This window comes from Alosa sapidissima, chromosome 8 (assembly GCF_018492685.1).
Source record: "Alosa sapidissima isolate fAloSap1 chromosome 8, fAloSap1.pri, whole genome shotgun sequence".
Lineage (NCBI taxonomy): Eukaryota > Metazoa > Chordata > Actinopteri > Clupeiformes > Clupeidae > Alosa > Alosa sapidissima.
In genome coordinates, this window is record NC_055964.1 from 27,831,530 (window position 1) to 27,844,029 (window position 12,500).

The 12,500-nt window shown below is 43.6% G+C and overlaps 1 protein-coding gene across 2 annotated transcripts in view; it reads right to left on the bottom strand.

Moving 5' to 3' along the window:
• Positions 1 to 12,500, bottom strand: part of gpat2 (glycerol-3-phosphate acyltransferase 2, mitochondrial) — a 74,573-nt gene that overhangs the window by 34,711 nt on the left and 27,362 nt on the right. For both annotated transcript variants that reach the window (XM_042099983.1, XM_042099981.1), the window contains exon 9: positions 9,356 to 9,455. In XM_042099983.1, the coding sequence (XP_041955917.1) occupies positions 9,356 to 9,455 (100 nt within the window). The remainder of the gene's footprint in view (positions 1 to 9,355; positions 9,456 to 12,500) is intronic.

The following is a 12,500-nucleotide window of genomic DNA, read 5'->3' on the forward strand; positions in this document are numbered from 1 at the left end:
CAAACAAACAAACAAACAAACAAACAAATAAATAAATAAATAAGCAAAAGGCAGCAGTGGCAGCAGCTGTGAGATGAGAGAGCAGGGGGGAGCAGAGCCAAAGGAAGTCTGTGTGTCTGTGTGTGTGTGTGTGTGAGAGAGAGAGTGTAAATGTCTGTCGTTCTGTGTGTGTGTGTGTGTGTGTGTGTGTGTGTGTGTGTGTGTGTGTGTGTGTGTGTGTGTGTGTGTGTGAGTGTGTGAGTGTGTGAGTGTGTGAGTGAGTGATTCACAGGCACGCATGAGTAAGTGCATGTAAGAGCAAGAGATGAGAAGGAGTGTTGACAAGTATGTGTCTACTTGTCTAGATGTGAGACACAGAGGTGTTGGTGTGCTTTTTCTCAATATGTGTGGATGAGAGATACTAAAGACAGATTCTTATGAATTTGTATGTGACCAAGAGGAGTGTTGGAATGTGTGTGTGTGTGTGTGACTGATAATGCGAGAGGAAGTGAGCATGCATAACTAAGAGCGTGTTTTGGCTGGAGAGACTCTGGGTGAAGTTTAGGAGATGTATTTGCCAAGGGCTGAGGACCCTGTGAATGGGGGGGGGGCAGAGAGAGAGATGGAGAGAGAGAGAGAGAGAGAGAGAGATGATTGAGTGAGTAGGAGATGACTGTGTGTAAGTGTGTGTGCATGAGAGAGAGAGGGAGAGTGCATGATAAAGTGAGTGAGAGAAAGGCGAGTGAAAGACTAGAAACAAAATGAAAATGTAATTGAGTGATCAAATGAAGTACTAAGTCTGATTGACAGGCTGGGTGAGTGAGTGTATGAGTAAGTGTATAAAGTCAGTGTGTGTGTGTGTGTGTGTGTGTGTGTACAGTGACGTTGGAAGTGGGGGTGCGGTCATTTTCAATTAGTCATTTTTCGAGTAGAGAGACCTCTGTCTATGATCTGCAGGGTTAGGGCCTCCTCAACGAGGAGATTGCTGGTACATGGATAACTTTCCGCACAACTGAATGGTATTATAGAACTGCGGACTGAGAGAAAAATAAACATTTTTCAGATTAGGAAATATTTCTTAATTTAGTGTTATCAAATAAAGAGGCATGCTAACTATGCTAACATTAATGTTTTTTAGATGTGATAAAGATGTTATTTATGATGTTCTCTTTAAGGACGGAAACTGTAATGTCTTTTTATGAATTTTTGAACAAATTGCATCTTTATTATTATTATTACAGACTATGGCCAGATCTATTCTGGGGCCGACCGATCTGATGACGTCCTCACCTCGACCTATCTGATGACGTCCTCAATCCGATGGGGTTTCGAAACGTTATCGCCTATTAAACGTTTTTTTTTTTTCATTTACTCAGAGTGTGCGGCACTTTCCTTCTCTTACTTCAAATAAAGAGGCATAACATTAGTGGGCAGTGGTGTGAGCGCTCATTAAATGTGTGCAAAGACTGGCTAGTCTAATCCAAAAAATGGATATAACAGTGTGTGTTTTTGAATTGACACAAGTTAAGCTACTATATGCAACACAATTACAATTGCGAAAATGCTTTTTTGAGGTAGGCTTCAAAAGTTTATTTTGAATGAGTGTATAGTTCCTTTTCCTTACAAAATAGATATTATAGTGTAGGCCTATCATGCATTAATAACCCAGTGATACAGACATGGGTCTCAACTAGGCTACTCGAAATTAGGCTGTTGTAGTTACAAGTTTATTGGGCATAAGTCACGACTTGTTGTGAACAGGAATGAATTAGGGGGATGATCTGCACCTCCGTTCACCAAAAGCTATGGTACGCTAACCCATTCGCACAATAAATAATTTCTGACAGGTTCTCTCCATTGTTAACGTGCAATATTTCTCCATGTGGGGTAGTGTCAAGCAGTGAAGTGATAGCTTATTGCAGGTAGGCAATGTTCACGTCAAATGAGTCAACAGAAGACTGGCGTTGCTTTTTCTGTTGGTATTTTTGTCCTAAATAATTGTGTTAAAATGGTGTGTTTAGCAGTCATAATTTTAAAAAAATTACGGGGGAGAGTGTGTGTGTGTGTGTGGTGTAAGTGTGTGAGTGAGTGTGTGTGTGAGTGTGTGTGTGGTGTGAGTGTGGTGTGAGAGAGTGTGTGTGTGTGTGTGTGTGTGGTGTAAGTGTGTGAGTGTGTAAGTGTGTGTGTGTGAGAGAGTGTGTGAGTGTGTGTGTGCGTGTGTGTGCGAGTGTAAATGGTAAGCCATCAGTCAGAGCGAGAAAGTTAGTCAGTGAATGAATGAGGAGGGCCGCCATTTGTGCAGAGAACAAAAGGTGCTGTGTCTGGATGAAAGATTCAATTAAATCCGATGTTGTTTATTTATACACACGGACAAAACAATGAACACCGCCTATGCCCCTCTCCCAACCCAAAGCCCAAAACATCCAGGAGCAAGTAGCAAGGGCACAGCCTGCTGACAGTAACAGGAGACGCCCTCTTAAGGGGAGGAAGCCTGGGGAGGAGGCAGTCAGACTGGGGGGCCCATCCTCTGCAGGGTGCCCAGAGAAGGAGATCAATGGGAAAAACAACCAACACTGGCTTGGGAGGTCGCTTGCTATGCTGCCCTGGTGTGTGTGTGTGTTTGTGTGTGAGAGAGAGAGAGAGAGTGAGTGTGAGTGTGAGAGAGAGTGTGAGTGTGAGAGAGAGTGTGAGTGTGAGTGTGAGTGTGTGTGTGTGAAAGAGGGAAAGAGAGAGAAAGATAGAGAGAGAGTGTGTGTGTCTGGAGGTGTGTACGTGCTAGAGAAAAGCACGGGAGGAAGCAACAGGAGAGAAAAGTCAGAGAAATCATGATGCAAGCGAGAATAGCTTCAGTGTTCATGGTGATAACGATCACCTCAAGAAGTCAACAAAAACGCATATTTACACACACACACACACACACACACACACACACACACACTCTAAGGGCAGAATACCGAGTAGAGTGTAAAAGGAAGAGTCCACAAGCCAGTTCTGAGTGGTTTTAATACCCCCCCCCCCCCCCCCCGCCCACACACACACACACACACACACACACACACACACACACAAACAGAGAGAGGGCAAAACCTTGATTCTTATCGAATTCAAACTCAGCAACCAAGTAATGAGATTTGTTAGAGGAAGACAGAGAATGAGCAAAAGGGGAGAGAACAGAAAGAGTGAATAATGCAAGGTTGACGCAATGCATAAAATCAACTTGTTCATCTTAATGCATAAAACCCTTGTTCATCTGGACGGGGGGGGGGTAGAGAATAAAGAACATCCTTTAACACGGGTGAGTGCATTTCTGCAAAGCAAAGCACATTCAGAGTCTGATGAAAAGCACTCACGAGTGTGCTGAAAAGAGAGCACAAAAGTTTCTGTGGTTCCTTTGTAAAGAGAACTGTACTTTATGTCGACAGGCTGAAGCATTCTGTTCTTGAACAGCACTAATAACTTCCTACGAGAAAAACCTAGAAAAAAAAAAACTAGAACTTACTTACTAGAGTGACTAGCAGGCTAGTACACTTCTACTAAAACAGCACTGCGTGTTGAAGCAATCCCGCACACTGTCCTTTAAGCATGCAAATACTTTATTATACTTCACACAACGTTTCGGTCACACAGACCTTCCTAAAACAGTACTAACAACAACAGGCTCCACGTACCAACTACTACAACTTGAAGGAGTTCTTGTAGTCAATGTTAACGTCAACTCATTAATATGGCAATAATGGCAGTTGACCAAAGTGCTGAGAGGGCACTAGTATAGCACAGTACTAACAACACCAGGCCTAAGGCAGGGATCACATTAGCCAGCGGCAAGCGGCAGGTTTCCTATTGTTCTCTATGGTTCTGCAGCGGAACGGTGGCAATGCTGGCGTAACACTAGCGTTGAACAAGCTGAGCGTTGAACTTGGTTCAACTTTCAAAGCGCAACGCGAGCGTATTCAATTGACAAACCGTTTGTGTTGCTTAGTAACGAGATAAAACGTATTATGGTCTGAGCGTTGCGTTAAGTTTTCCGCTGCCGCTGGCTGATGTGATCCCCGCCTAAGGGTTCCGTCCCGAGGAGACATACAAATAAAACTGGATTCAATTCAATTTGACATGCTGATAAAAATGCAAACTGGATTTAATTAAATTTGACATGCTGATAAAAATGCAAACTTATAGATAGTGTGTCATAGCACAACACTACTCAAGTCTCCAGGTTTGGAACCGTTACTGTGTATGAACTTGGCTTCTAAATCAATACATGTAAATGTACTGTAATGCGAAACGGAGGTGAGACCATTGGACACTCGGGTGCTGCCAGTCTACCTGGTCTGGAAACACTTCGCTGAGCGGCATCAAAGTCCTTTTAGGCAAATCCCTCCACTCGGCGGCCATTTCACAACGCTTTTTGGGCACTCGTTGTTGGGCATCCATTTCGGCAGAAATGCGTGTGCGCAAGGCTTCATGACACCAATCTTGCTCCAGCGGCGAGATCACAACACATGATTGGCACGATGTCTTCACAACACACCATATGATTGGCTCAATGTATTCACATAACACCACATGATTGGCTCAAGGTATTCACATGTTGACGTTTTGCCGGTGGGATATGTGTAGACAACGGCCATATTGGCGTGACAAACTAGCCCCATGCATTTCTATGGAGGATTTTTTGAGTGCTGTGTCTCCACATTAGAAAGTCTCTGGCGGCATCCCTCGGGCGCTCCTCCGTAGCCTGGTCTCGAAACACTACGCTGAGCGGCATCTAAGCACTGCCAGTTTGGCGAAGGATCAACAAAGGGGGCTTAAGCTTACAGGCAGGCTCCAGCAGGCACGTAACTGGTGTGCTCTGCTTGTGCAACAATTAGTTTCCATTATAATCAATGGAAGTGGCTACATCAGACAATGACAAATACTCTCTCACTTTTAGAAGACCAGTCTTCTAAAATGATTTTCACGCTCTGCTAACAGAGCGTTTCAGTTGTACACCTGATGCACTGCAAAAGATGAAATCTAAAGAAGTGTTATTAATCTTGTAATAAGATCAAAAAATCTATTTGGTATTGTTTTTAGTATGAAAAGACTTACCTAGTGCTCTCCCGTAAGATCATTTTGACTTAATTTAAGAAGACTTTGACTTATTTTAAGGAGTCTTATCAAGACAAATTTACTTAATGCACTGGCAGACAAATTTGCTTGTTTTTAGGACAAATTTGCTTAACGCACTGGCAGAAAAATTTGCTTGTTTTCAGGATGAGATGTCTTAAAATAAGTCAAACTTTTCCTAAATTAAGTCAAATGATTTCACGAGAAAGCACTAGGTAAGTCTCTTTATACTGAAAACAAAACAAACTAGTTATTTTTATCTTGATATAAGACTAATAATCTTGGTTAGATTTTATTAGATAAGCAGTTTTTTGCAGTGTGCAGCCTACGTGTTAAGAGTAGGAAATGACTGGGGTGGGGGCAAGAAGGACGTGGTGGTGTTTGGCACGCAGTGAAAACAACGCCACACCTGAGGTCAGCATTGCAGGCCATTTTTAAGTGTGTTTTATTCTATTTTATTCATTTGGCTGACACTTTTATCCAAAGCGACTTACATGTGTCAGTTATTGCATGTGTCAGTTATTACATATGTCAGTCATTACATATGTCAGTTATTACATGTGTCAATTATTACACGTGTCAGTTGTTACATTCGTCCATTATTACATGTGTCAATTAGTACATGTGTCAATTATTACATGTTTCAGTTATTACAGGGTGCGTCTAGATTTCTAGGCTAGGTAGTAAACCACCATGCCAAGAAAGGAGCGGATCTTACTCGCTGACGGTGTGACGCCATCAGCATCCATCAGGACTGACTGCGAAACATTCACCATAGCCTAAACCTTATCTGGATCGCTTGCAACACCCTCCTGAGAAATTATATTACTTAAACATTTTAACGATCTCCTAAGAAACACAACACAGCAGGAGACAGCAGGAGACAGCTTCAGGTTGTGCTCCTTCAACTGGTCAAACACCATGCGCAAGCGTTACAAACTCTCAGCCTCAGACTTGGCAAATACAAGCACATCATTGAGGTAGCACAAAAGACAGCATCATCCTCATGAAGGTAGCTGGGCTATTACAAAGGGCAATTATTATGTGGCAATTATTACAAGGGCCAGTCTCCCCGGAGCAACCCCGGTGTTTTGCTTGAGGGCACAAAAGTGGCAGCCGGTTTTAATCGAAAAAGACACAGACAGATACAGGAACGGAAACAACCAGGCCGACCGATTGTCAGGTGGTATCATATACCACTGCTTCACCCGGCCCGCATCTTATCAAACGTTACTTAGATAAAGCCTGGGACGCTGGGAAGGAAAGTGTCACTGGAGGTTAACCACAAATGAAAAGCTGGTGCCTGATCTTCCTTGCTATATCCGCTAAGAGTGAGACTTTTCAGCAAGGCCCGCTAAGGTCTGAAAAGCCTACATTTCCATGGGGCTTACACTACAAGGTAATCTGACCGCTTGATTCAGGTTAATGGCTGCTCATGTCCTAATCTGTTTCTGGTCGACGGTGAATGTTGTGAAAACTCTGGGGAAGGCAACGCTTGGCTGAGCACAACAAACCTGCAGCATACTTGTAAGCTTAAGAGTAACATTTTATAGGTTGGGGCAAAGCAGCCAAATAAGGACAACAGACAGCTTGGAACCTCTCATCCTCTCTCTGTCTCTCACTCACTCATACACACACGCACACACACACACACACACTTACTAACACACACACACACACACTTACTAACACACACACACACACCCAAACACATGTTCACACATTCGCAATGCATGGGACACCTACACACACACACACACTGGCACACGCATGAAAGAGCACACAGAGCACATTGATGTATGAGACATATTCACACACACACACACACACACACACACACACACACACACACACACACACACACACACACACACACACACACACACACACACAGTTCTCTGCCAGGACATCTTGTGGCAGGTGATAAGCTGAAATCTTCTTTTCCCTCTCCCTACACATGCCTCTTCGCTGATTCATGGCCATCATTTTTCAGACTGACATCTCTACTTTTCTTTCTCAATCCATTTTCCTCTCCTCCTCCACATCTCACACACACACACACACACACACTCTCTCTCTCACTCTTTTCGCTTCCCCGAAGCCATTAGCATGCAAACAATACCTCACCTACAACGCCCCCTACCTCCACAACACACACACACACACACACACACACACACACAGACACACACACAGACACACACACACACACACCTATTCAGACCGATAAAGCCTCCACTGACCATGTCACAGTCAAATAAACTTAACTCCACAGAGACAAAAGAGACTTTCACTTAACGTGGGTGAATTTGCTTAATTCACTGAAGAATACCGAATCTCATTGGAAAGCACTCGACTGCGTCAAATTACTTTCCAGATACACCCACTCTTACCTATCTATCCATCAGGCAGGCATCGCTGGTGGGATGTACAAAGTGTAGGGCTAGTCCGTCATTAGTTAGTTAGTTAGAGAGAAAGAGAGAGCACAAGGGAGAAAAGAGAAGAAAGAGGGAGAGTGAAAAAAGATAAAAGTAAAATAAAGACAGAGAGAAATAAAGAATGAACGAAATAAGAGAGCAAAAAAGAAAGATGCAGTGAAAAATAATAAATGAAAGGAGGGAGAGATAGAGAGAGGGAAAGAGAGAGAGTGAGGTATGTGGTACGTGTGTGTGTGTGTGTTTGGTATGTGAATGTGTGTGTGTGTGTGTGTGTGTGTGTGTGAGAGTGTGGGGTGTGTGAGTGTGTGTGTGTGTGTGTGTGAGTGTGGAGAGTGAGAAGGAGAGATGAGAGGCTTGTATGTAGACTAGAGGCCACTCTTCTGTCAGGTGGTGTCTGCGTAGATTTCTCTTTTTGGGGATTTTGCTTAAAATGGCAAATCTGCACCAGCTAAACGGTCAGTCACGCCAGGCTTTCAGGCACTTTCGACCTGAACGAGGAGGATTGGGGGATTTAACCACACTGAATGTGCGCACACAAACGCTCACTTTCAACCACACATCAATACACACACACACACACACACACGCACACACACACACACGCACACGCACACACATCAAACACACATATCCTCAAACACAGAACCACCAACAATCCTACTTTTAAGTACATATCACCACAGACACAAGCACATGCATAAGTGCAATACATCCAACACACACACACACACAGAGAGAGCAGTGAGATGTCTGAAAAGGCATGTCTGTATCACCTTACAGTAAACACAGTATTTCTACTTTCTATACCTTGTCAGAATCATCATATACCACCATTCACAATTAATGATGCTTGACGCCACAGCACCATCCATTCCTACTAATGAGAGCATGAATGTGCCTCATACTAGTGGTCAATACAACTGGAAATTTGCATATTGAGCGAAACACTGCCTCGACGGTTTAATTCACACCTCCTCTCATGTGATATTCAGGCCATATCGGCTGCTCTCCTACACTGCTTTCATATGGCATGCATGTGTTCAGAGATCACTGCTCAGAGATCTATTGATTCACTCAGCCCTAATCAATCTCACAAGTGTTTTCTCCATTTAAACCTAGCATGACTGAGGGCAGGCAGAGACCTCTAACTACAGGAATCTGCAGACAAGACCTGCCTTTTGTGCCTGTTGTTCTTAAAGCACAGACTGCAACGTGTGTGATGTGAGGCACAAACACACACACACACACACACGACATGGTACTGTAAGTGGGAGCAGTCCAGGCTGTTGGAGGAGTCAGTGATTTATTGAGAAACTGAGTGTTATCCTTTATTCCTAAAGTTTTTTTTTTTGACATTCAGCAGGATTAAGCACCCAGTTGAGAACTAAGGTGTTGAGCGTGTTAGTCCGGTTATATACGGACTGAAAACTCCATCCTGCACACAGGACTGAGGTCGCCCTGTCTCTAATAGGCCATAATAGGCTGTCTCCTGACAGACAGATCCTGGCGACACGGGCTCTTAGTCACCTAATAAGCTGATCCCCCAATCTAGCTGGGGTGATTAAATAGGGCCTCCCTGGGTAGATAGACACTATACACAGGGACAGTCATAACATCTCTTTTTTTCCCCGTTTTCAATAAGCCAATCAGTTCTAGCAACAGCTCATTCAGTATTATGTGTAGATATTTTTAGTTTCATTTCACATTTAGAGCGTCTGTTTCAGCGTGAGGAGCTGCTATGATTATGCAGACAGAATACAGCAGGAAGCAATGTGGCCAGTCAGTCAGTCATCATGTTACTACTGTCCCCGAGGAGAGAGGGAATCACTCACAGCGCTCATGAGGGACGAGTAGAGGCTGTCCGTCTCAGCATCCTGCTCTGTGATTGCACCACGCGGGAGCAAGATCACACCCAGTCTCTGAAATACAGCCCTGTGATTGCACAGAAAGAGAGAGAGAGAGAGAGAGAGAGAGAGAGAGGGGGAAGGAGAGAGAGAGAGAGAGGGGAAAGAGAGAGAGGACAGATAGTGAGTGTGTGTTTGTGTATGAGTGAGAGAGGTTACAGAGACAGACAGACAGAAAGAAAGAAAGAGAAAGAAAGAGAAAGAGAAAGAGAGAGAAAGAGAGAGAGAGAGAGAGAGAGAGAGAGGGATTAAAATAGTTGAGATTCTGATTGTTAATCTTGAATGTGTATCTATTTGTATATTTTACTACAAGCATTGTCTATGTAAAAAAAAAAAAAACATCTGTCATGCAATAAAAGCTCACGTTAATTGAAATTGAGAGAGAGAGAAGGAGAGAGAGAGAGAAAGAGAGGAGGGCTATTGACATCCAGACTTCTGTAAACACTCGACAAAGCATCCGGTTTCTTTTACGCATTCCTGTGATATACTTTTCAATTTAACACAGAGGAGCAAAAAATCTATTCATCAGTACTGCTGAGAACACTTTGAAGTAGGCCTACTCACAAAACATAAATTAGAGTGAGCAGATGCGGACACTCATCCTAATGAGCAGAAAAGACACTTTCAAAAGAACCTAGACTAGACTGACGAGATAGACTGGGTATGTTTGCCAACAGTAGGTGCGTCTGCGGACCTCGATGTCCAGTGGATATCGACCATACCACTAAATACAAATCTGAGATTAGATAGAGGGGGAGTTCACAACGCTGGAGAGAGATTATGTTGGAAGTCCAGCAGTCAAAACAAATGGCACTTCTCCCTTTAGTGCTCTTGACAATGCCATAGATTTGCCTTCCCTACCCTCCCTCCCTGCAGAGTAAACATTCGGGAGCGATGTGTGCTATTGCAGCGATGGATGAATCCGATCGTTGTCAAGGACGTGATTAACATGGTTAAGGAGTGAATAGTTTCATTATAGTCAAATCACACATCTAACGGGTTAAGTGCTTAAAAACCCGTAAAAGACACAAGCAGAGGACTACAGAAACAGCCCACGACATGTACTGTGTAGGACGTGAGAGAAAGTGCTTTTTCCAGTTCTGTCTATAACACCGACACAAATATTCCCCTTTCTGGCTGAGCACCAGTTTTAATAATTAAAATTGACTAAAATGACCAATGAGAATGACTGAATGCTAATGGGGTGTGTGGTAATGGTGCCCCCCCTGCCCCACACACCCGCCCCCCACTGTAAAGTGCTTTAGGTGCCTCCATAAAGTCTTAGATAAATGTAATGTGTTGCTTTTGATGCTGTAATGTAGTGTACTGTAACAATGATCTACTCTAAAGAGAGTAGAGAGGAGGATGAAACTGAACACTCACTGACATCTGCCATAACCCTTCTGGCCTAAGGTCACATTGGCTGTTGAGCTCTCCATTGAGGCTGTGACAGTAACACAGTAGTTATTCATTCCACTGTGGAGTAACGGTTAGTGTACTCTCATCAATCCTGTCCAAGTCTTTAGATTCAGATCTTTAAGATGTATGCCCTGTTTGCATGGATGCTCCCAGGAGACTATGACCCACCAGTTTGTTTTTATCATTTATTTTTTTCCAGCTCTGAACCACTTATCCAAATGGACATGATCCAAAATGGCTGCCAGACAGGAAGAGGTGTATTGTTGCAAATACTTAGAGAAGTGTCAAAGTCAGCAAAGAAGTTGTTTAAGGCTTGGAGGATCAAATGAATGTGTTCAATACTGTGGCCTTCCTTGAGTGCAAGCCTCTGTTCTAGAACAGTGGAGGTCTGGCTAGCACCTGCAATGGGATCAGGTTATGACACTATCGACATTTTTATGAGAAATGGAAAAAAAGCAAGCACTCAGTTGCTATGGTTAACTCAAGCCCCATCCTTATTTGGATAAAACAAAGCTCTTTCACATTGCCAGTATAACCTACTGGTGAAAGGTTTCATTACTAGGCTGTTGGGAAAGGTATCCTACATTTTCAAATACATGTAATACATCTTTTGCAATAAGACTACAGGTTGAAATCATTTACAGTCCTCTCCAAACTATACAAAGTTGTGAGTGAGGATGCAGTGATGATATAGCCTGACGAGCCAGACCTACATTAAAATGTAGGGTCTGGGCACTCACCGTTCGCAGTGCTCAGACCGAGGGGCAGGACAATCGGGTCATCGCTATGAGTCACAGTGCGCTTTCCCACCAGCGGAGCTAGTTGGCTAGTTCAAACTTTTGCCAACTTAAAAAAAAAAAGCTTAACTAGTGTCACACTGTTCGCCAACAGCAACATCCATCTTGTTTGTTTTCAAGTAGCAGGGAATTCAAGCCAAACTGTTGCAACTCTGCCATCAATCATTATGTTAAGCCCACCTAACGTCTCTATACACGATTTGATTGGCTTGATTAAAGTTTACTTTTTCCAGCTCACAAACCAACGGAGAGTTGCTAGACTAGCCCTGGCAGAAAATGTAATTTGCTGCCACTAGGGTGCGTCTAGATTTCTAGGCTAGTGATCATGTGTAGTATTGTGTAATCCAGCACTGGACATCAATAAAGCAGTGTGTCTCAAACTTTTTCAGACCAAGGACCACTTAAAGCGATGGTTCGGAGTAATTTCACCCTAGGGTCCTTTGCACCATGACCCCGAGCCAAACACCCTCCCAGAACCTGTTTTCCCTTGGTCGAACCCTGGTCGAGTAGCGCTGTCAGAAACGAATGACTTTCTGCAGGGCGATTTAAGTTGGTTCAATATTGCAAACAACTCATCTATATTATATTTTACCACGTCTGCTTGCGGACCACTTGGGATAGCTTGCGGACCACACTTTGAGAAACACTGCAATAGAGGGTGCTAAAAACCCAACAGTCTTATGTCACCTCAATGCAATACATCAACTGGCAGTGAGGGACTGGTCAACTAACGAACAGATGCATGTGATTTAGGGGCCCATCTAGTCCTACCTCGCACATGACGTATGGCACAGGGGAGAGGATATATAGGGCTAGTGTGTGTGTGTGTGTGTGTGTGTGTGTAAGAGGCGTCGTTG